Source organism: Puma concolor, chromosome C1, assembly GCF_028749965.1.
Source record: "Puma concolor isolate L17-30 chromosome C1, mPumCon1.1.hap2, whole genome shotgun sequence".
Classification (NCBI taxonomy): Eukaryota; Metazoa; Chordata; class Mammalia; order Carnivora; family Felidae; genus Puma; species Puma concolor.
In genome coordinates this window covers 102905127-102930663 of record NC_141674.1, presented here as the reverse complement: position 1 = coordinate 102930663, position 25537 = coordinate 102905127, and the positions used below count along the sequence as shown (strand labels likewise).

The 25537-nt window shown below is 44.7% G+C and overlaps 1 protein-coding gene across 2 annotated transcripts; it reads left to right on the top strand.

Moving 5' to 3' along the window:
• Positions 1-5542: 5542 nt before the first annotated feature.
• Positions 5543-24887, top strand: HMGCS2 (3-hydroxy-3-methylglutaryl-CoA synthase 2). Of its 2 annotated transcripts, XM_025935104.2 has the most exons (10): positions 5544-5738; positions 10043-10497; positions 14106-14231; positions 14818-14982; positions 16418-16583; positions 18393-18563; positions 19847-19953; positions 20557-20682; positions 22391-22502; positions 24527-24887. In XM_025935104.2, exons 1-9 carry the CDS (start codon positions 5635-5637, stop codon positions 22495-22497), a joined length of 1527 nt encoding a protein of 508 aa, XP_025790889.2. In that variant the 5' UTR covers positions 5544-5634; the 3' UTR covers positions 22498-22502; positions 24527-24887. The 2 variants fall into 2 exon arrangements, with proteins under 2 accessions (XP_086574083.1, XP_025790889.2); XM_086717957.1 differs by lacking the exon at positions 14818-14982 and having other exon boundaries at positions 5543-5738.
• Positions 24888-25537: the final 650 nt, after the last annotated feature.

Here is a 25537-nt window from a genome sequence, read left to right as displayed (position 1 = left end):
GAGAGGTGGGAATAAGCCCACAGCGAGAGCCCCAGACTCCACACAACCGCTGGTGGCCGTCCCTGGTTGCTGCCACTTCACCAGGAAACTCCCTTGACTCAAGTTGCACATTTAAACCGCTAGGAAACAATGGCACCAGGAGAACATATTGTCGGGCCACCAGTTTGGGGGGTTGAGAATGGAGGTTTGTTAGAATGATCATCAGAACATGACTGGTCAATCTGCAACTCTTTTCACAAACTGGGCAGCAGGTCAGGGCTTTTGCGATGCCCCTCCTCCCACCGCTGCCTCCAGCCATCCTTCACCCCAGGCTTCAGCCTGCTTCCAACCTCATCCCTGCCCCCATCCCTACCCCTCACTCCATCCGGGCATCCTTCAGACTCCTCAGGGATTGTTCACAGCTTTAAAAAAAATTATTCTTCATATTCTTGCTTTCCCGCATTTTGTTAGTGCTTTCTGGGTTGATTTGGGAAGAGGCATTCAACAACCTATGACAGTTTTTGCCACGTTGCCAAGCAGAAAAAGTTTTGACATAAAATGCCATGCAAATAAATATAAAATATGCTAATTATGACAAATGCATACTTGATAATGATCAACATTCTGAGAGCTCAAAAAAGGAAAAGCTTTCTTATACTAATTGGTTATTTTGTTACATATTGTTATTAACATAAAATGACTGTGAGAACATTTATTTTAAGCTGCTTAAATGTCTGTGAAGATAGAGGTTTGACACAAACACCAAAGGAGTGATGACAGATGATGTTAGGATTTGTTCATCGAGAATCATGGGCATCTGCACCGTCACTGCACTGTGTGTCCCTCACGCAAACACTGAATCTTCCTCACTTGAAATGATACACCATATTGCTAGGTTTGCTCCCTTGATGATACAACAAAACGAGGTAACTCCTGGAATGATAAAACTCAAACAACAAAACCCCAGCGCTCAGTGTTTTTCTGAGAAACCTCATCAGTCCCCATGCCCTTTCCCCTGCTTTTCGCAAGACCTCTCACCTAATTAGATAGGAATCTATGCCCCACTAACTTTGAGCCCCAGGGCTCCTCCATCACAAAGCTCTGGAAGCTTTGGAATCAAAGTCTGAACTTCACTGCCAGCAATCGCAAAAGGCCAATCACCTGGCAAATAAGAGACTGGCTAACCAGTAACAAAGTCACAAGCTCCTTCCTTGACAACAGAGCTTGTTGTTGTCGGCTCCTCCCTTTGACAACAGAACTCACATGTAGCTGCAGGGAGGGAGCCCTAGAATTGGAGGTATAGCACTGAATTCTATTCTTAGCCCTTCCATCAAACTGAGGATATGCCCACAAGCCAGGTCACTTCATCTCTCCAAGTATCAATGTCCAAATCAATTTTGTAGAACCTTTGTGAGTACAGATCACACATGAAAACACTTCAGAACTGCCTGTTTAACAGATACGGGTGTATTGCATCAGTATTAGTGTGAAATAAACATGGTTAATTTCCCAAAACACAAAAGCATTTCTCTAGGTCTAGACTAGAAATAACTTGCCTAAAATCCTGAAAGCATCTTTCCTTTAGGTTGAGATATAAAGTGCAAGTCTACATGGGAGGGGGTCTACTTCAATTTATGAGTCACCAGGACCTGGGATACATGCACTTTCCACACATTTGTTGAAATGAGGACTGTGAGTTTCTGCAGTAAGAGAGGCAGATGTGGCTACTAGATGTGGGTAAATCTACCTGGGAATCTTGTTTATAATTTTGCTGTCCTAAGCCATCACTCTTGGCAGGATTACTAAAAGAACAAACATTGTTTTTGCAAGACTTTCCCCCTGGATGTCTAAACATTTTAATCCATAATGATCAATTTATCTGAGTCTTAATATTTATCTATCATGACGCACACTTTTGACCAATCACCACTCAGCTGAAAAGCTGCAGCCCAGGAGCTGAAAATCTCACAGCAAAAATAAAATTGTTTTCACTTAGGAAGTACAGACCGTGAGTTCATTTAAGCATTTGAGATGCATCTTCCTTAAACACAACAGCCAGATGTTGTCATCTATTTCCTTCAAAACTTGGGGCGATGAATAGAAAAAAAACAATCATTTGATCGTGCTTGCAGACAATTACTTGACGAAGTGAACTAAATCCCCTTCAGGACGGAAAGCTATCACCTTGGTGGTGCTACTAATTCCCCCTGTTTGCCCTTTACTATACTCCTGGTACTTCCCCAACTTACAGGTTTTCCTTATTCCAAAGGGAAAACTTAAATATTTGGTTGAACCACATTAATTGCCACTCTTTCAGGTCAAAAATGGTGGAAGGCTGGCTCAGATGATGTGTAGGTCTAGACAGACAGCATAGATTCAAAGCCCATTTCAGCCACTTCCTAGGCCTAAAACCACAGGTGGTTATATATTTTTTCTAAACCTCGGTTTCCCCATCTGTGTATGAGATGTAATAATATTGTCAATCTCAGTTGTGAAAATTAAGTAAGACAATACACAAAAGTACCTATCATAGTACCTGGCACACAGTGATTTCTTAGCACATGCTGCCTTAACCAACAGAAAATAATTCCACCCACCTGTATGTCCAACGCTTAGAATAGTGCTTTTTTTGTTGTGTGTACCAAATAAAGTTTATACCAGATTGACTGATTTTGGTCCTCCATGTTATTACAATTGTCAGTTATGTGTCCATAATCCTATGTGAATATTTGTATATTTTGGTCTTAGAGCCTAATGTTCCTATTTAGCTCCAAATATTTTCTTAGAGAAGTGACCTGGATCACTCCAACATTTAGAGGAAGAGCAGCAAGGAGGAGGAGGAGTGGGTGGCAATTTGGAGGAAAAACATGGGACGTCAGGGCCTATAAGGCAAATGAAAAGAGTATTTCGAGGAAGAAGGAGTGAGAAGCCTTGCTGTGTGCTCCTGAGAAGTCTATAAGCTGAAGGTTCAGGACCAACCATTGGATTTGGCAATAACGAAGTCATTGATGACCTTGACAAAAGGAACTTCAGTGGAATTCTGGGAACAAAAGCTTAAATGGATTGATTAAAGGTAGAATGAGAGTAAGGATGTGAAGCATTGAAAATAGACAATGGCTTTTGTTATAGAATAGAGCATAGATTTGGTGGCACACTCAGTAAGACATTTAGGGTCAAGATGGAGTTTTCAAAGATGGGATTATACACGTATAAGAAAGGGAAATTGATCGGGAGGAAGAGAGGGGACAACTGCAGGACCACAGTCCTCACATAGACCAAAAGTGATACAATCAGTGCATGAGTGGATACTTCAGCCTTAAGCCAGAGCAGGGACTGTCCCTCCAGATAGGAACAGTGGGAAGGCAGAGTATTGAGTATAAAGGCAGGAGATTGCTGACTTTGCTGATGGAAGTCAGGTAGTTCTCTTCTGATTGTTTCTATTTTCTTAGTGAAATAGGGGTCAAAGTAATCAGCTGAGAATGAGCAGAGGATAAGGGTTGCATACAGAAGAGGAAGTGTGACTGGCTCTGTTGGGAGTAGGGGAGCCAATGGATTAGGAAAATGTAGTGGAATTGCGAGGCATGCCGGGAGCCCTTCTGAGATGTGTGATTGTAAATGTAAAGCTAATGAGTCAGTACAATATTGAGTTTTTCTTCAGCCATAGTTAGCTGCTCAGATACAGGCATAGATTAGACCAAGCATGGGTTTCACCAAAGTCAATGGTTTGCTTGGCCAGTCTGACAGAGAGAGTACATGGCAAGGGGTGTGTGCAAGAGACTCTTTATGGTGATGCACCACAGGTAATCTGAGCTGCAGAAAGAGAGAAAAGAGGTGATTTAGAGGTATGATAAATGGCAAAAAGATGGAGTAGCCAATGGTGGTCCCAGTGGGAGAAGAATGTGGGGGTTCTTTAAAAGTGAGCTGGGAAGATACGGTTTCTAATATGGTTATTAGAAATTAAGCTCCATGAAATTAAAATTTAGGATGTAATATGGATACTGTACTGATATGGTCAGGAGTATGAGTGCACAGTGGGAGGGCTAAAGGCATGTGGAGGACAATGTCATAGAAGTGGGAACTTAAGTGAAAAGTTGGAGTGGATTACCTAGGCTGACATCTTCATGAATGTTGAGAGAATTGATGTGGACAGGCAGGCAGTGATCCATGTGGTTCAATCCTCATGAACGAGGGGAGTGGAGCAAGATTGTCAGTTGACTTCAAGAAGGAAGGGTGTGGGCTTGAAGAAAGTGGGGCTTTTGAGAGGAGGGAGAGGAAAAATTCTCCGGAAGTATCAATGCAGAGCAAAGAGGACATGTGCCTTATTCTGAGCACTGTGGTACCTAGAGTAACGGAGGCAGGGGGGTGGATATGACCGGGCTGGCAAAGAGCCCAACCACCATTTGAAAATTGTAGGTTGAGACAGAGCAAGAAACAAAGGTCATTTTCAGAAGAGAAATTGGAAATAAAGAATTTTGATTGATGACAGAACTTTGCCAAAGGCTGAGTGTTGGGGCACGGGTGACAGAGTGAGTGGGGAGATCGGGTTAGGGCAGTAACGCACCAAGGTGTATGGAGGCAAGAATCTAAACATGATGGAAGACCCAGGAGACTTAGACTTCTGGAAGGTCTCTGTCTGTAGGGAAATGAAGTCACCTCTGATTCCTCTAAAACAAGAACCACTCTGGCTCTTCTCCATGCCTTCCACAGAGTCGAGTTAGGGAAGTTTACTGAGTGAACCAGTGAATGAATGCGTGACCTTTGTAAAATACAGGGAAAGACTGGTGCCATGAGAGAGGGGTGGAGGGAACAATTCACTGCAAGGTCAGATGGCAGGAGCCTTTTTATGGAGAAGTAGAAGAGTAGAGTGGAAAGACCAGAATCGGGAGTCAAAAGGCACAGTTGAGTCCCTAATCTGTCACTTAGGTCTTGGGGAAAGTCGTGTCATCTGACTAAATATCACTGGCCTCATCTGTAAAGTGGGCCTTTCCTGGGGAGCCCCTTTGGGGGTCCCATACTTCTATGGCAACATCTCTTGAAGCTGACTTGAAAATTGTGTAGAGCTATACACGTGCAAGAGTGATGGTAAAGAGAGGAGAGGTAGAGCTGAGTCCACATCCTCTCTACTCCCAGCCCTTTGCCTGTATGCCAACATCCACTCCCAACTACTATTAGAACATTCATCCTTTTGGTTTTGAAAGATGTCCCTCATTATGCATAACATATTAAAATAATAACTGCTAACTCCACAGAGAGCATTCTGGAACAATAAGCAAGAATAGCTCAGATGAGAAGCCAGGGTCCAAGACAGGCCAGGTGGTGTTACCTCAGGATGTGCAGCAAGGACCATCACAGCCCCATGACGTGGTTGGCTATAAATAAGGCTGAGAAAGGAGGGATCAGAGCCATCCACCCCCACACATGCCCAGGCTCAGGGCAGCTACATACAAGTTGGAGAGATGATGTTTGTCTTCGACTCTGCCATGTTCTGAGTGAGAACTTTGGCCCAGTTTTAGAAGCCAAATGAGCCTTGATAAGCAGGGGTGGGTGGGGCTTCCAGAGGCAGGAATCTCAGAGTTCTATAAAGCCTAATGGGGCACCTCTCGGTAACTCTCCCAAGGACTGTGAATTGCTGGCTTTCTGCTTATTTCTCTGGAAATGCAACGGCTGTTGACTTCAGTGAAGCGGGTCTTGCAAGTGAAGAAAGCAATGCAGGAAGCCTCGCTCTCACCTGCTAGCCTTCTCCCAGGAGCCCACCAAAGGTGAGTCACATTGTTCCCAGGGACTGTGCAGGCCACTCTTTGAGAAGGGTCGTGGTACCAGTAAAAGATGGGCAGAGGGCTGCCTTGAGGAAAAGCTCGGTAGAATCCCAGTGAAAAGCAGGCAAGGCTTGTGCACAGCCTTAGATAGGCAAGTTAACTCCTTAGGGTCTCAGCTACCTTCTCTCTAAACAGGTGGTCCCTCAGCTGCAGAGCTCCGGGATCCCGAACCTCTGATACCTGTTGTTCACAGATGATGACATCTTTCACTCCCCCAGCTGCACAAAGCAGTGGAAATATCAGTACCAGGGACCCCCCATCATTCTCTTCTCCACCGCTGTTTCCACCGTTACCCTGAGCTCCTGCCAAGACCCACAGCATTCTGTGCCAACTGCAGTGTTAGTCACACCCGCTGCCTCAATCACTGCAGCAAGGTTCCCAATGGACTGGGGATCAGAAGCATGTTTCACTGCTCTCGGATTTCATGAGAAGGGGAAATGGGATGTAAAGATAAGTGTGTGTGCGTGCGCGCATGCGCAGCGGGTTGCGCACAGAAGCACACACGCATACCTTTTATTTGTAAACACTCCTCCGCTTTGGCCCATGTGCTTGGAGCCTACCAGCGTTGGTAGTAAGATAACTACAGCTAGCACCTCGGGACCCACTGCGCCGTGGGACTAGCCCATTCCTCCCACACTGCATTCCATGAATACTTAGAAAAATGACTATGATCTAGTGTCTTCCCTTGCCTGGGACCCAGGGAACCTGGCTGTACGAATGTGTAGAGAAGGGCTGATGCTCCTTAAGCTTCTTATTCTCTTACTGATTCTCTGCCATTGTCCACATTCTCCCCCACCCTTTTTAGACAAGTCTAATGTCCCAGCTCAGCATTTAACCTGTTTTTGTATTTGTGAGGAAGGGATTGACCTGGGTGTGCTTGTTTTAATAAGCAACAGTGGGCTTCCCAGAAAGAGACAAACCTCAGAGCTCAACCAACCTGCCTCTCTTTCTGGCATCCTTGGTTCACACTTGGGATCTTTGTTCACATTTCCTTTTTCTGATGTACTCATAGCTCATCCCATTTTCTGTGGCCTGGATGAGCATTAAGCATCCAACTCTTGATCCCAGTCAGCCCAGGTCTGGGTCTCAGAGTCTTGACTTCAAGCCCTGCATTGGGCTCTGCACTGGGCATGAAGCCTACTTTAAAAAAAGCAACCAACCAAACAAAAAAACCCAATCTTCTTTATGGGTCTCTCTGTATTTCTGTCCCTTCCACAACACCAGCTCAAAATCTAACCCAAGAACTGCTCCCATCTTAGCTTATGCTTCACTGCCTGTTAAGGAAGAATCGTGCCTTCCACTTGATGGTCCCCACCTGCTTTTCTCCTGTGCTGTGTTCCTAATCCCCTCCACTCTCCACTCCACAGGAGGGGACTGTGTTCAGTCACCTTCCACTGTGACTGCCGTCCCACCGCCCCCCACCTCCAGTTCTTCATCAGCAGAAGCTCCACTCATCCATCAAGGTTTATCTCCAGTGTAGCCTCTTCCACAAAATGTTTCCTGAGCCTTCTACCCATAAGAAATCTCTGCTTCCTCCAAACTCCTGTGGGATTCTGCCTATATCTCTTTTGAGGCCCTTATCACATTCTAACTCTCCGTCGGGGTGTACATGTATATATGTATGTTTTTGTCTATTCCTCCCACTGGTCAAGGAAGTCCTCAAGAATCTTGACCTCCTCCATGGGGCGCCTGGGTGGCTCAGTCGGTTAATTGTCCGACTTCAGCTCGGGTCATGATCTCACGGTCTGTGAGTTCGAGCCCTGCGTTGGGCTCTGTGCTGACAGCTCAGAGCCTGGAGCCTGCTTCGGATTCTGTGTCTCCCTCTCTCTCTGCCCCTCCCCTGTTCATGCTCTGTCTCTCTCTGTCTCAAAGATAAATAAAAGCATTTAAAAAAAATTTAAAAAAAAGAATCTTGACCTCCTCTTGTTTTTTGCCTTTCCTTTCTACCTCTACAGCCTCTCCCTAGCACAGTGCCTGACATATAATAGTGAATTTTGAAACACAAGAGAAGGAGGAGAGATGGAATAAAGAAATAAAAGCTTAATGCATATTCTTGAACCAAGCAACCTCCTCAGAACAAAACCAGTTTTAAATGAAATAAAGTGATTACTCTCTGGAGAAAATGCAAGATTAAAAGGGCCCTCTTAACTCCAGTGGTCTGATGTTTCTGGAAACCTCTACATGTTAATTTTTCTTCAAGGCTCTGGAATCCATTTCCAGAAATAGCTCCCTACTAAGATCATTACAAAAGCTACCAAGTGGCTGATTCTTGGAACCTTTCCTTGAAAGCTGAGATTTCTAATTGGAAAGAGAGGGAGGAAGGGAGCTTAGAGAAGGTAGAATGAAAACAAGTCTGAGGGGAAAGCTAGCCAAGCACAAGACCAGTGCTGGCTAACCATTAGCTCCAACATTCTAGGGAAGATACTCCACAAATATTTGATAGTACAAACTCCAATTATTTGGGAGGAACACCAAATAAATAGGGTAGATAACTAAATTCCAAACCTCTCTTGTCAGAAATGGATGAACATTTATACTTTGCCTCACTGTTTTGTGATCCTGTGACCCACTTTGCCTCACAGCACTTCAAAGTGACCTTTCTGATGGGAGAACTGGGGTTTACCAGAAGCCCAGAATCCTCAAGATGATTGACAAATGCACTCAACCTGAGCTACAGTTCTGGCGGCATACAGCTAAATGTATAAGCCTGTGGAGCCATTCTGCCCCTCACCATGGTCAGGAATTCTGTAGCCAGATGAGTCAAAGGACCCTAGTGGCCCTCGTGAGTGCCTTGGTGACACCCAAGGTGGTGAAAAGACAGGGTATTTCTAACACATGAGTAACTATGAAGGTACTCTGAGCACATCACTTCACCAATGTATGCCATGATTTGACCATCTGTAAAAGGAAGAATATCACTAAATTTACCAGATTTCAGGTACTTTCGTGTGTGAACAGATGGAGGTGGACCTGGTGAGCTCTGTACTTGTAGCTGGAAGGAGAAACTCCAGAATTTCACCAAGGATATTAGCAGTCAGGATTAAAGCAAGGTGGGTAGGTCCAGGAAAGAAACAGATTATCTCTTCCCTCTTCCACTGTCTCCTTCCCCATTTCCTCTCTGTTCCATTTAGAATTATTCTCTCTGTCTTCCATATTCTCACAGCATTTGCTTCTTACACTATGTATTTAGCTGTAAAATGCCTGCCTCTTCCATTAGACTGTGCTCTCTTGGTGGGCACAAAGGATGTCGTCTTCACTACCGGGCATCAAGAACATTGTGTGGGATGTGCTCAGTAAATACTGGGAGGCCCAATCAGGAAAAGCAGAGAGGATGGAATCAAGCATCAAAGTGCCTTAAAAAGTAGAAAAACAATAAGTGTGTTCTTGTGAAGTAAAAAGAAAGAAGAAGGAGGAAGGAGGTTAATGAGAGGGGCACCTTAAAAATGAATGAGATTTTTAAAATTATATCCTATGGGGTTTATAACATGTGTAGAAGTAAACCATATCACAATAATAGCTCAAAGGGAGGGAGAGGATAAATGAAGTTAAACTAAAGTATGGTTTTTCACTGTTCAGAAAGTAGAAGTATTAATTTAAGTTAGAGTACAATAAACCAAGCATGTATATTGTAATCTCTCTGAGGTCATTGCTAAACGGAAAAGAGGGGATAAAATGGAATAATAATAAATACTTGCTTAATCCAAAAGAATACAGGAAAGAAGAAATAAAGAAACAAAGTCCATATGAGAGAAATGGAAATAAATAGTGAGATAATAAATTTAATCCCATCTATATTAGTCATCACAATAAATATAATTGGACTAGTTACTCCAACTAAAGCATCAATATTGTAAGACTTGTTAAAAAACAAACAAAAAAGACCTAACTATGTGCTGTTTAGAAGAGATATGTTTTGAATACAAAGACCCTAAGAAGTTGAAAGTATAAAAGGACAGCAAAAGATATACCATGCAAACAGTAATTAAAAAAAAAAAAAAAAAGAAGGCAGCTTTCTTAACATCAGGAAAAGTAGACCTTATGGAAGAAATATCACAAAGATAAAGAGGGACGTCTAATAAGGATAAGAGAGTCAAATGGTTACAGAAAGATAACCATCTCAAATTTGCATTCATTTGACAACATAGCTTCAAAATGCAGGAAAAATGGATGAAATAATTGCTGTGTTATATTTTGAGAAGACTGGCTGGAGACCACTTGTAAGATTTTGATTGTTATCTCCACTACAGGTTTTCTACAGTTCCTGCTGTCCCCTTGGCCAAAACAGATACTTGGCCAGAGAATGTGGGGATCCTTGCCTTGGAGGTCTATTTCCCAGCCCAATATGTGGACCAAACAGACCTGGAGAAATATAACAATGTGGAAGCAGGGAGGTACACAGTGGGCTTGGGCCAAACCCATATGGGCTTCTGCTCAGTCCAGGAGGACATCAACTCCCTGTGCCTGACGGTGGTACAGCAGCTGATGGAACGCACGCAGCTCCCGTGGGACTCTGTGGGCAGGCTGGAAGTGGGCACTGAGACCATCATCGACAAGTCCAAGGCTGTCAAAACAGTGCTCATGGAGCTCTTCCAGGATTCGGGCAACACTGACATTGAGGGCATAGATACCACCAATGCCTGCTACGGTGGCACTGCCTCCCTCTTCAATGCTGCCAACTGGGTAGAGTCCAGCTCCTGGGATGGTAGGTGCTGCCTGAAACCTCGTGTAAGACAGGAGATGGGTTCAAGGCTGGATCCTCAGTTTTGTTTCTCCATTTCCCCAGTGGTTTCATCAGGGAATGAAGGACAACTCATTTATACAGCTGCTGCTGTCATCAACAACTACAATGATGATAACTGTTTAGACTTGTATAGCTTTATACTGTTAATTAGGCAGCATGTTCACATAGCCATTCACTTCCAACAGCCTAGGAAGTGATTTTGATGCCTAGTTTATCGGTGAAAAAATGGAGGGTCCAATATCTTACACATAGTGTGTGGCAGGGGTGAGATGCCAAACCAAACCCAATATATTCCTCTTTCTTGTAAGCTTCTCTTTAGCCTCTGAGAGACAGAAATTTGTACAAGTTTAGATGTTAAGGGGAAGACACCCTGGTAGAAATAGACCCAGAGAATCACAGGATACACTAGTACACAGAGTATTTCTTCTCTTTCTCCTTTTCCTGGTTACTAGGAAATTGTTTTTTGCTTAACATACGAACATTATCCTGTCTCTTACTTATATTTTCCCTCAATGATATATTAGAGGATGAACACCTGTTGTGATAACAAGAAAATGTCCAAGAGAAACAGAACAAGTTGAGAGTTTGAAACCCAGCTCTGTTGATCATTGTTGACAAGTCCCTTAACCACTTTGAGCCTCAGAGTTCTTATTCACCATCAAAGGTTCCATTGACTTGGGATGTCCCAGCTCCTACATCATCAAATCTGTTCTTACAATGCTTCTCCTACTTGGCACTATATTATTGCCTGTCCAGCAACCCCTACTCCTGTCATCACCAATATGTCCAGTCAAGCATTTAGTTGGAAAATAGAAATGAAGGGCAAGGGACACTCACCAACCTTTAACCAAAACTCAGAACCTTGTTCGGGAATATCATAAGCTTCAAGCATGTCATTTCAAATGAGTAGATTCTGCTGAGTGGCAGCATACTCCACAGGAGGGTATCCTTTAACATGATGTCTTGGTCAGAGGGAGGAAAAAAAACTTGAGATGTGAATCATTTTGTATCAAAACAAAAGCGTATTTAAACTTTAGCCTAATGGCAACCACCAAGACTAGACAAAATCAGTGTAGGTGGGATTTCTGCTTTGACCTGGCCAACATTCCACCTGGGGTCCCTCAGATGGACAAAGATGGTTCTGGGACTTACCAGGAATTTCAGAATCACTCCAGAGAGACAGTAGGGTACGAGGGAAGGAAAAAGTCATATAGCCTCAGATTGTCCAGCAGACTTCAATTTTTGCTCTTTTTTTTTTTCTTTAGTGAAAGTAATTGAAATTTATAATTAAAAAATATACACATACACAAAAGAGTGGACAGTGAAGAAAAAGTTCCCTTTCGACACCCCATTATCACTTTCCAGAATTTCACGCTAACGGTTTCTATATATTCTTCCAGAATTTTTCTGTGTACTTCCAAGCATACATATAAGTATTCAGTTTTAGTTTTTAACATTGTACATATTATTCCTCAACTCCATGATGTCTTAGAGGTCATTTTATATCACTATATATAAGGTCTACTTCATCTTTGAAAAGCCTTACAATATTCTATTGATGAATATGCCAAACTTTATTTAATTGGTCCCATATTGATAGATCTTTAGACGGTGTATTTTTTACAATTATACAAAAATGTTTTATTTTTTAATTAGAGAGAGAGAGAGAGAGCACCTGCAAGTGGGAGAGAGGGGCAGAGGGAGAGAGAGAGAATCTTAAGCAGGCTCTATGCTCAGTGTGTAACCCAATGGAGGGCTCAATCCCACAACCCTGGGATCATGACCTGAGCTGAAATCAAAGTCAGCTGCTTAACCAATTGATTGAGCCACCCAGGTGCCCCTAAAAAAATGTTTTTTTTTTTTATTTATTTTTGGGACAGAGAGAGACAGAGCATGAATGGGGGAGGGGCAGAGAGAGAGGGAGACACAGAATCGGAAACAGGCTCCAGGCTCCGAGCCATCAGCCCAGAGCCTGACGCGGGGCTTGAACTCACGGACCTCGAGATCGTGACCTGGCTGAAGTCAGACGCTTAACCGACTGCGCCACCCAGGCGCCCCCCCTAAAAAAATGTTTTAATGAACATTGTATAATAGCTTGTGATAATGTGGTAAGAATAAGTTCTTAGAAATGGAGTTGCTTCATATGTTGATTTGAAAGTTTAATAGAGGGGCACCTGGGTGGCTCAGTCGGTTGAACCTCTGACTCTTGATTTCAGCTCAGGTCATGATCTCACGGTTAGTGAGACTGAACCCTGTATCAGGCTCTGCGCTGACAGAGCAGAGGCTGCTTGGGATTCTCTCTCTCCCTCTCTGTCCCTCTCCCGCACACATACACACTATCTCAGAATAAATAAATAAACTTCTAAAATAAATAAATAAAAGTTTGATAGAATGTGCCAAATTGTTCTTCAAGATGTACTAAAAAGTACATTCTGGGGCGCCTGGGTGGCGCAGTCGGTTAAGCGTCCGACTTCAGCCAGGTCACGATCTCGCGGTCCGTGAGTTCGAGCCCCGCGTCGGGCTCTGGGCTGATGGCTCGGAGCCTGGAGCCTGTTTCCGATTCTGTGTCTCCCTCTCTCTCTGCCCCTCCCCCGTTCATGCTCTGTCTCTCTCTGTCCCAAAAATAAATAAAAAACGTTGAAAAAAAAAAAAAGTACATTCTTACAATACATATTATCAAACTTAATCTTTGTCAACTTAATAGGGAAAAATAAGAATTTGTCTTTTTTTTTTTCATTATAAGAGAACTTCAATATTTTTGGGGATGTTCATTGGCCAGTCTCCTATTACATACCTTGTTTTTTTTAATGAGACTTTTATAAATGAAAGAAAATAGCTTTTTGTTGATTTTAAATATTGTAAATATGTCCCCAGTTTGAGCTTGTTTCTTTTTTTAAATTTTTTTAATGTTTATTTATTTTTGAGAGAGACAGAGACAGAGCGTGGGGCGGGGGGCAGAGACAGAGACACAGAATCTGAAACAGTCTCCAGGCTCAGCTGTCAGCACAGAGCCTGACGCAGGGCTCAAACTCACGGACCATGAGATCATGACCTAAGCCGAAGTCGGACACCCAACCGACTAAGCCACCCAAGCACCCCTGTCTGAGCTTGTTTCTGATAAAAAGTTTGAATTTTTAGATAGCCTAATTTATTAATCTTTTCTTTAACAGCTTCTAAATACTTTTTTTTATAGTTTCCAAACTATATATAAACTATATATAAAACAATATTTTTGTTGTTGGGGATGGAGTTGGGAGTTGTTCGAATTCTTAAAAGAAGGTTCTTGGGTTTCAATGAATTTGTGTTGGAATCCTGACTCTAAATCCTTATCATACTATCTATTAGCTGTGTGCCTTGGCCAAGTGACTTAAGTTCCTTGGGCCTCAATTTCTTTGTCTATAAAGAGGGAATAACTGTACCTGATATATAGGCTCATTGTGAGAGCAGGGATATTTGTTTTTGTTCACTGGTCTATCTTCATTACCTAAAATTGTGCCTGGGTCATAGAAAGCACCCCATCTACTCAAGACTTGGTAGTGATGATAATTACGTCTTGTCTCTCATTACAGGTCGCTATGCAATGGTGGTCTGTGGAGACATTGCAGTCTATCCCAGTGGTAACGCTCGTCCCACAGGTGGGGCTGGAGCCATGGCCATGCTGGTTGGACCCAAGGCCCCTCTGGCCCTCGAGAGAGGTCTGTGATAAACTGTGGATATGCGGTACAAAGAGACTGTGCATGGCATAGTCAAATACATAGCTCCCAATCCCAAACTGGCATACTCACTATGCAGAGCTAAAGTATGGATTTGAGGATGACATTGCTTGCCTTCAAAAGGCTGTATGTACTGGGGAGCAAAGGGCAGGGAGGAAAGGAAGAGAGGGATCGTGAGCTTTCCTCTTCTGCACAGTCACACATGGGGATAATGATGCATGGGACGAGTGGCATTGATGCTGTAGATGAGGACCCTTAAGGAGCTAGACTGGCAACTGAATATGAAAGAAGGTAATTGGGGATGAGGAGAAAGGTTCTCCCTTGAGACTTTTGGCATCTATTCCAGATTTTAAGCCTGTATAGGTATGGAAAGGGAAATATACATCTCATGCCATAAGAGCAACAATCTGTTCAACTTCCTTTGAATGTGTGAGGGAGGCTGAGTGGGTTCAGGCTTGAGCATGAGACAGAGGAAGACCAAGAAATTATTGGCACATGGTTCCCCTATCCTCTCTGCTCTGTGGGGACTGCATTGTACAGTCCTGAATCCCTCTGTGTGCCTTGCCAGGGCTTAGGGGAACCCACATGGAGAACGTATACGACTTCTACAAACCAGATGGGGCTACAGAGTACCCAATGGTGGATGGGAAGCTCTCCATCCAGTGCTACCTACGGGCCTTGGACAGATGTTACACATTATACCGTCAAAAAATCCAGAACCAGTGGAAGCAAGGTATGGGGCTCAGAGGGTAGAAAATGGGGACTCTATTTCCATGGGGCCAAGGGTTTGTCCTAAAAGCTTAAGACAAGGTTTCTTCTCTCCTCCAAAAATGATCTCAGAATTGTTTCATGTAATTCCTTTGACACCCTTTGACACCCTGTAAGTCATCGAGAGTGAAAGTACCCTTCCTTTGACACCCTTCCATGGGTCTATGCTTAAGTCCGTCTGGAAGCCATCCAAATTCAAGCATGAAGTTAAATGAAAGAAAGGAAGCAATTCAGAACCAAAGCCACCAGTAGGAAACCAGTGGGTGTCAGCCACCTGGGGAGGTACTGTGGTGAGTCAGAATAACCACCTCCTACTGGGGCTAGGATTTGTTTCTGTTGAAGCCAGGAGTGATTTGACTCATGATTTGTAGTTTGCTACCTCTTAAAGTCTGGTTGATGTTGAAAAATCTGACCTCTATTTTTGGTACACTAACATATTAGTGTTGAAAAATCTGACCTCTATGTTTGGTACACTAACGTATTAGTGATTTGTCTTTGGATGGTAATGTTACAAGTTAATTTTATTTTCACCTTTAGTTTCTGAGTTTTCCTGCTAAGAAAACATGTACCGCTTTCGTAATCAGAAAAGAAACAAACTTCAGCTTAAAAATACAGAGCAATCTACTTTAAAGAAAATACAAGGGTTCTTAACTGCATACTCCTGCCCAGATAAGCATCAGTGTAGGAAAAGGCATGTACAGAAGTGCCAGAGCACGGATGCTCTAGGGGTGGCCTAAGGAGCCACTTCTTGACCCTTTCCACCATGCTGAGAGGAATGCCAGCTGCCACCGACCCCACGGGTTAAGCAGTCCACCTGGACCTCTCTACCTCCCATCCACTATAAAATCGCTCTTGGCTAATTACTCTCACCAGCTCGGAATCCTTTTGGCATTCTAATTTTGCTCCTTAACCTCCTACGAAATTTGACTGATGCTGCTTTGACTCTCAGCACTAAATTATAAACACTCCTAAGGGCAGAGGGCACATTGCCCTCCTCCTTGGAGTGAGAGAGACAGTCTGGGGTGTAGAGTCAGAGACATCAGAACCTAAATCCAAAGTCAGCCATTTTCAAGATGGGTAATCTTGGACACATGCCCTAGCTTCATATTTTAGAGACTCTGTTTCCTCCTCTGAAAAATAGAGAAAGTAATGCAACAGTAGTTTGATTTGGAGGAATTATCTGTCAGAAAGGTTGGCAACAGTAGAGAGGAAGAAAATATTTGTTTCTCTCACTTCTTTCTTTATAAGTAAGTGCTTAGCAGAATGCTCATTAAGTGAATGAACAAACCCATGTGGGTTGCTGGAGGCTGTGAGTCCCTCAGCACACTTAGGTCGCGGGACACAGGTCTAAATGGCTCATCTGCCATAGCACATCCTTGCTTTCACATTTCCTCTTCCAGCTGGCATCGATCGGCCTTTCACTCTCGATGACTTACAGTTTATGATCTTTCACACGCCCTTCTGCAAGATGGTCCAGAAATCTCTGGCTCGCCTGATGTTCAATGACTTCCTGTCAGCCAGCAGCAACACGAAGACCAGCCTGTATAAGGGGCTGGAGGACTTCAGGTGAGTCCTCTTTGGGGGAACCTAGAGGTTCGTGAGGGCTGAGGAAAGAGGAGGTTTCTGCACGTCTAGGCAGCCATGGGGGGAGAAGGGGCAATCCTCCAACACAATACAAATGACACGGAGTCCACGAGTTATTGGGTAATGGTCTGCATAGCGCCCTCCTCCTTTTATCTCAGGGAGCACAGGGCGTTTGCCAGCACCTCGAGATCAAGTGGCTATAAGAAGCTTCAGAGAATAAGAAAAAAAGGGGAAAGGGAGTGTGGCTAAATCATTCAGTCAAGAAACATTTTTTAAAAAAATTTCTAATGTTTATTTATTTTTGAGAGAAAGGGAGACAGAGCATGAGCAGGCGAGGGGCAGAGAGAGAGGGAGACACAGAATCTGAAGCAGTTCCAGGCTCTGAGCTGTCAGCACGGAGCCTGACTCGGGGCTCGAACCCACAAACCGTGAGATCATGACCCTACCCGAAGTCCAAAACTTAACCGACGGAGCCACCCAGGTGTCCCAAGTCAAGAAAACATTTTATGAACATCAGCTATGCGTCAGGCATCATTACTAAACTCTAAGGACACCAGAATGAATGTGACTCCCTGGTCCCTGCCTTGAGGATCTTACAGAAACACCTAGAAGCAGATAATCACAGTATGGAATGGCAACTTCAGGAGCGTCAGGCCTCATTCTCACTTGCCTTTGGTTTAATGTCTCACTTGTTGCCTCAATATCCTCCACCTATGAAATGGAGATAGTCTAGTTCACCCCCTTAGAAGAGTACTATTTATTGAGGCATCACTCCAAGACATTTAGAAAAGAAGACTCTTCAATATACAGTTCCCACTGGGAAGAAAATATTCCCTTTTATTCTTGGTAGCTGTTTTTTTTCAGGTTTTGGTGTATTCTACCAACACTTGCCCCTACTGCTAACCTACTGCCCCTACTAACCTCACCACTAACTAAAATATCAAAATTAGCACAAACACTGCTTCTAAGACCCATGTCTTAGATCCATGTCTTAGAAGTAGTGTTTCTGTCCCATGAAAAACAAAATTCTAATATACACCAAAGGTAATAGATTACTGTCTTTAATATATGAAAGCCTCATCAACAATAAGATAAACACCCTGATAGAAAATGGAGAAAAAGATATGGACCAGAAATTTTCTCAAAGAAGAAATGCACATAATCCTATTTTTCACCGTGTGCACTCAGTGGCAACAAATCTAAGTGAGTTACCATTTTCCTTACATAGCTGTTTTAAAATTTGAACACCCAGAAGTGACAAGGCTCTGGGAAGACAGGCAACCATGGACGTGTCAACTGACACAAGGACATTGGGGAGAAATAGGAAAACACGAAGCAAAGGCCTTCAAGAGGTGCACACGTTTTGGTTCAGTAAATCCACATGTTTAAGGGAACAGGTAGCTCTTTGCTGTAGTGTTTTCACTGGGGGACAGGCGTGGGGAGAGTAGTTAAGGTAGGGCATGTTGTACCATGACTTGTTCTGCAGCCTTTAAAAATAATGTTATGGAAGATGATTTAATGTCATAGGGAAAATTAGCCAGGGAATGCATAGCATGATTTTATTTTGCATTTAACTATATGAAAGCAGGATGTATTCCGCAAGAACAGTATGACCTAAGTGCTCTCTCTGAATGGTAGGACTCTTAGTGACATCGTTTTTCTTTGTGCTTGTCTGTATTTCCTAGAGTTTTATAATAAAAACACGTGCCCCAAAGTCTTCTTTCCAGAAGCTGTTACTTCCCTCCCCTCTTATGCTGTCTCACCTGGCCTGTTTTTCTGGCCGCCTCCCAGGGGGCTAAAGCTGGAAGACACCTACACCAACAAGGACCTGGATAAGGCACTTCAAAAGGCCTCTCTGGACATGTTCAACAAGAAAACCAAGGCCTCCCTTTACCTCTCCACGCACAACGGGAATACATACACCTCATCGCTGTATGGATGTTTGGCCTCCCTTCTGTCCCAGTGAGTACTGTGTCTGGTCCCACCATCTCCCTCCCAACCCACGGTCAGAGGGGTCAACCAAGTTTGGTTCCTCTTCTAGTTCAGAAATTTGTAAGGAAGGAAAGAAAGAAGGAGAGAGAATGAAAGAAACTTGTTTCAAAAATATATGTATAGGCAGCTTTACTATCGGTATTAAACAATGGTCTCCAACGTGATGTTGTATGATGTCAAGGGATGTGCAAGGCCTGCCCGGATGCAGCAAGTATACAGGAGAACTTTTGTGCATGTTTTTATCCCATCCATTTGAAATCTCTGTACTTAGGAAGAGAGTACACAGCACTCCACTGAGTTACAGAGCACTTAACTGGTGGTTAAGAGTCAAGCTGTAGAACCTGCAACCTAGGTTCAAATACCACTTATCAGCTTTGACCTTGGAAAAATACTTAACCTCTGTGTGCCTCACTTTCCCCATCTATAAAATGTGTACACTAATAATACCTACCTTTTTGGGTTTTGATGAGTGTTAAATGTCTAAAAGAATTAAGGGCACCTCGGTGGCTTAGTCGGTTAAGCTTCTGACTTTGGCTCAGGTCATGATCTCACGGTCCATGAGTTCGAGCCCCATGTCAGGCTCTGTGCTGACAGCTCAGAGCCTGGAGCCAGCTTCGGATTTTGTGTCTCCCTCTCTCTCTGCCCCTCCCCCGCTTGTACTCTCTCTCTCAAAAATAAATAAACATTAAAAAAAATTTTTTTTTAAGAATTGAAACAGTAGTGTTCAGCAAGTGCTCAGATGTTATTTGGTATTTCTGTTGATATTCTATTTTGTGGGTTTTATAAGGTGATACCTGTACTATAGTACCTGCATATAACATAGGATATATATAAATGTGTGTATATATATATGAACTCGATCAAATTATTACTGATGAGGGGATGATAAAAAAGTTACACGTGGTGAAACATTACCAGCAAACATGGAAGCCTTGAATTGGTCTGACCTCCAAACTTCCGAGTTCACTGAATTCATCTTGTCCTCATAGGTGAGAAGGAGCCCCTTTCATACCCCCAAATTCCGTTATGCTTATTGTGCCTTCGGTAGCTTGGATTTTAGTTGCTCTCCTCCCGGCAGATTTTCTTCTCTCTGGGCCTATCCCCAGGGTCTTCCAAAGGTCCCTATTTGCGTAGAGAGCCTGGAGCCCATTTCTACTTGCAAGAGGTTGACTAGATTGGGCTGATAGGTTGGTGGCTTGTTTGAAGTGCACAGTATAATGCCAATACATTTCTGGGGTTTTCTTTCCCTGCAGGCACTCTGCCCAAGACTTGGCTGGCTCCAGGATTGGGGCCTTCTCTTACGGCTCTGGCTTGGCAGCGAGTTTTTTTTCATTTCGAGTGTCCCAGGATGCTTCTCCAGGTGAGTTCTATCAGGCACTTCTGGTAAGATTCATCTGGTAAAAGAAACCACGCTCTGCCTCATCACTACTGAGGCTCCTGTCTTGAGAGAACGATGTTGTGATTAAAAGCCAAGGAACTCCCTGAAGGGATTTAAGCAATGGAGTAAGTTTGTCTAACTAATGTAGTTGAAGCATTTGCCTGGCTCCTACTTGGACTAGACTGAAGAGAAACAAAGGCGAAAACGGGGGAACAAGTCAGGTCGTTCCAGCAAATGGACGAGGCAAGAAGTAATCAATGGTCATTTGTCACAACCGGTTAAAGGGAAGTTGGTGGGTTTGAGATATCCAATAAATATTTGCTGATTATTTTACGTCAGATGTGATCAGGGGTGCACACGTAAGCACTATGTGGGACATGCCTTGACTGGATGAGTGTGTTTGCTTGTATGTTTTGCTAACATTATGTTTGCTGACCTTTATCATTTCTTGACATGCTAAGCCACACACAGCACTTTCCTTCAGGGTCTGAACTTTCACAGAACCTCGCTGTCTATCGGACTCATGGTCAGCAGCAGTGATAATGACCGTGAAGTAGATTTAACAGTCTGGCCGTTGTCTCCCAGGATCCCCCCTGGAGAAGCTGGTGTCCAGTGTCTCAGACCTGCCAAAACGCCTCGCCTCCCGGAAGCGTATGTCTCCCGAGGAGTTCACAGAAATAATGGACCAAAGAGAACAATTCTACCATAAGGGTAAGAAAAAGGGCAGGAAGAGAAAGAGACAGATTTTTGTTCTCAGATTCCATGCCAGGGGCAGAGAGCTGGGGATTCATCGGAAGTCTGGACTACAGCGGGCCAGCGCAAATATGCCTATGATATGATGGGGAGAAAATCTGTTATGTCTAAGGGTGCAAGAATTGAGTGGGGAAGCATTTGGCAGAGTAGAGAAGAGGGGGGAGGCAGCATGTAACTTCCCAGGATAGACTGTAGCTACCCACTCAAAACAGGATACGGGACAGTGTAGTCCCAAGGATACTAGATGCATGGTCTTGAAAACTGCTATCTGTGTAACAGGTGGAAGAACCCAGACTTTGGAGCTGGATATTCCAATCTAAACTGACCTGTGACAAACATCAGCTCTTTATCTTTGGGGAAACTATTGAAATCTTACTCAGTTGTCTCATTCTAAAGTCATTACCAGCTTTGCAAGATTGCCAATTGATTAAATGAATTAATGTATATAAATAAGCTATCAACAGATATTACTATCTCTGCCTACCTGCCCCCTTTCCCTAAGAAACATTAAAAAAAAGTATTGCCCCCCCCAAAAAAAAGCAACAAAGGAAAAAAAGACAAAAGCTAAGGTTACAACTGGAAAGACCAGATGGTGGTTTAAAAAAAATTTTTTTAATGTTTATTTATTTTTGAGAGAGAGAGAGTCAGAGCACGAACAGGGGAGGGGCAGCGAGTGAGGGAGACCCAGGCAGGCTCCAGGCTCTGAGCTGTCAGCCCAGAGCCCAATATGGGCTTGAACTCATGAGCCATGAGATCATGACCTGAGCCGAAGTCAGATGCTTAACCGACTAGCCACTCAGGCGGTGGTTTTAAAAACAGTACCAGAACGAAACATATTTTCTCAGAGACTTGGGACACATGGCTTGCAGTGTGATATGAAAAGGACACAGAATTCACAGAAATGGGAACGTTCTGGAAAACTTTAGACCTAGTAGTCTGTGTGTCTGCAACAGGGGACATGTTAGAATAAAGAATAAAAACAAAATAAAAACAGGACCCAAGATGAATGCTGACGGACAAAGAACAGAAATACTACAATGCATCAGATCCAGAGAATTTAGGGCTAGGAAGGAAGTGTCTGTTAGAAGCCAGGAAGCTCAAAGGCACACATACCTCAAGCCAGATAGCATTGACAAAAGGACATGATGAGGGGGCGCCTGGGTGGCGCAGTCGGTTAAGCGTCCGACTTCAGCCAGGTCACGATCTCGTGCTCCGTGAGTTCGAGCCCCGCGTCGGGCTCTGGGCTGATGGCTCAGAGCCTGGAGGCTGTTTCCAATTCTGTGTCTCCCTCTCTCTGCCCCTCCCCCGTTCATGCTCTGTCTCTCTCTGTCCCAAAAATAAATAAATGTTGAAAAAAAAAAAATTAAAAAAAAAAAAAAAAAAAGGACATGATGAGGACTTCAATAGAGGAAGGGTGAGCTTACTGTAGGGAAAGGTCATACTCCTTGAGGAAAAGTTCTAATAGGCAAGCCAAATACTAGATTCAAGATGGCTGCTTCTGGTTCTTGGGCTGGTCCGGGGCTCTGTTGGTGGGGAGGTAAGAGGTGGCCTCACAGCCCCTTGCAGCACAGCCAGGACAGCTTCACCGTGAAGGCATCCCCAGACTATTGTCTCTTCCCCACCCCCATGCAGCCTTCCCTAAGCATTGCTTCTGCTCCCTCCACAGTGAATTTCTCACCACCTGGTGACATAAGCAGTCTGTTCCCAGGCACCTGGTACCTGGAGCAAGTGGATGAGCTACATCGTCGCAAGTACGCCCGGCGACCGGTCTAAAGGTGGTGAGTGATTCTGCAGGGCTGGTGGCACAGAGCTTTTCCTCTTCAGATGCAGTTCCGATAGTGTCACCAGGCCAGACTGGATCCATAGCTCCAAGGTGATCAGAGGTGGGGAGTTTGTACCACGAGGACCACATCAAACTGTTGGGGCTCTTTGCCTTGGAAAGACTAGAGCTGGGGAAGGGCCGTGCTTGAAACTTGGGAATGTCAAAAAAAAAAAAGAGGGGGGGGGCAACTGATTTACCCAATCTGCTCACCAGGGGAAGGTCTCCTAGAAGCTTGGCAGAAACCAAGTTAGCATCTATGAGGGGAAGCAGGCTGTGAGCCTGAGCCTGTGGGACTTGTTCTTCCAGCGGGGACAGACCAGTAACAAAGATGAGTGGCTTCAGGAAAGGTACTCACTGGTGTGTGAAGAAACAGGGTGCTGGGGATTCTGCTGGAGCCAGAAGCTTGGGTGGACGGGAGCCTCACCATGTAGTCCTTCCTGGGGAGGAAGGGGTGAGGTGTGGAAACTCAGCAGGGGATGGGGGTGGGGAGGACAGAAGGGTTCCTGCCAGAGGACTGCCTGAGAAGGGGGCATGGGAGACTTCTTTGGGTGTTTTTAAAAGGAAAATCAAGAATTCCGATTTAGAATCTTGTAGTTCATGGACTCAGACATCTGCCTTCAGTTTATCTTGCAAGTTGGTAAAATGGAGAATGGAAGAGAGAGAAGCAATTTCTGCAACGACCCATAAATCTCAATAAATGCAATCCCCAAACACTTCCTGTGTGTGCACGTGTATAGTTTCCCTCCTTTGGTAGATGAAGGAAGAAGGGTAAAAATGTTTGCGAAGGACAAGGTGTGGAGCAAGGGAAGAAGAGGAAGCCCGCGGGGAAAGGAGATATGCGGATAAAGCAGCAAAACCACAGGATGCAGATGTCCTCGGTTCACACAGCCTGGCCTCCCCTGTGGGGATGTGAAGTGCCAGGCGAGGTGGACAAGGGGCCTGCCAGGCCAGGCCAGCAGGGTGTGGTGGACCCACGAGCTCAGCGAGCAGGGTCACAGACTTTGGCACTGCCTTGGGGTCACTGGTTGCTGGCTTGCTTGTTTGCAGTCTGATTCTTACGGGCTAGTCAATGGCAAAGAGGAGACAGCTGCATGTGTCAAGCTAGTTCAGGCATCAGAAGGAGAGAGAGGGGGGCGCCTGGGGGGCCCAGTCGGCTAAGCGTGTGACCTCGGCTCGGGTCACAATCTCACGGTTCATGAGTTCGAGCCCCGCATCAGGCTCTGCATTGATGGTGTGGAGCCCGCTTGGGATTCTCTCTATCTCCCTCTCTCTCTGCCTCTCCCCCACTCACTCTTGTTCTCTCTCAAAAAAATAAATTAATTAATTAAAAAAAAAAAAAGAGAGAGACAGAAAAATTTGGGACTTTCAAAGCAGAGTTTCTGAATTAGGCTCCCTTCCCATCACAATCCATAAACATGATGCCTCTGAAGAGGAAAGCTGGGGCTCCTGTCATCGTCTCTCTCATGCTGATAACTCGTACAAGCGAGGAACCTACCACAATGAAATCTTAGCTGAGTTAGATTTTATGTCCGTGTGGTGCTCTGGGGAGCTCCGTCTCGTCACCATCCAGCCTTGCCAGCCTGCTCTTTTTTTATTATTATTTTTTTTAACGTTTATTTATTTTTGAGAGAGAGACAGAGACAGAGTGCAAGTGGGAGAGGGGCAGAAAGAGAGGGAGACCCAGAATCCGAAGCAGGGTCCAGGCTCTGAGCTGTCAGCACAGCTGAACCACCCAGGCACCCCAACCAGCCCGCTCTTGCATCAGGCAGAATGTGTCCCTTGGCTCCCGTGGCACGGGGCACAGGGGAAGCTCAGGCACCTAGGCTTGGGTCTGGGTGGGCAGCGGAGCTCCCCAGACCTCAGGACCAGGTAGGAGAGCCCCTCTGCATAGCCTCACCTCAGACAAGAAACAGGTACCAGGAGCAAGGGGGGGATGCCCAGGATGAGAGTCTCATTGATGTGGTTCTTTTCTTTCTTTAAATTCTACAGATCCATGGAGTGGTTCCTGAGAAATCGACACCAGCAGAATTTCTGCCCATGGATCATATTTTTAAAAGCCCACTCTTAGATGGAAATGGATTGGATCGGACACAGTAGCCCCCAGAAGCACTGCCCCCGGAGGGTGAGGGGCCATCCTTAGCGCTCTTTATGCCTTTCTCTGCCACAATCACTGTCAAGGGCTTATGGTACTGCAGCGGTCTTCTGGGGAGGAGGGGTTGGAAAGAAGGCCTAGCTCACAATCGCTGCCCTCCAGAACTGTGAAAACATCCAGATAACTTTGCTCATCACAGCTTTGTGGCTGTTTGTATCATTATTAAATTTCTGTGCTGTTATAGCTTCACTCCTTTCTTAAGTTTTTCTGTCAATTTCTAAATTTTATACCGGGAACTTTTTTATTCTATTTTTTTACATTTATTTATCTTTGAGAGACAGAGTGTGAGTAGGAGAGGGGCAGAGAGAGAAGGAGACACAGAATTCGAAGCAGACTCCAGGCCCTGAGCTGTCAGCACAGAGCCTGACGTGGGGCGCAAACCCATGAACCGCAAGATCATGACCGGAGCTTAAGCTGGATGCTCAACCGACTGAGCCCCCCAGGTGCCCCTATATAAGCCCATATAACACAATGAAAAAGTTAGAGGGAGGGACTCGCTTATAGTTCTCGGAAACCAGCACAAAACCCGCACCAGCCAACATGCACAGAAGCCTGCTGGACCTTTGGGCTCCGCGGCCCCCAGTCTCCTCACCACACCGCTCCCCCCTCCAGCTGTAAAACCGCTAAGCACACACCTCACACCCTCCCTCTCTCCGTCCAGTTCCACTCTCTGAGAGGCTTAGGGGAAATAGCTTCTGCGCCCAGCTTCCTTCCCTGATCGAATGATGCCACCACGCAGAACAGGCTAGAAATGACTTCAAGGGCAACCAAAGCTCCTTGTTCAGGCCTTGCCAGTGTTATCTGGGGCAATAAACACAGGGCAGAGGTTAATACAGCAT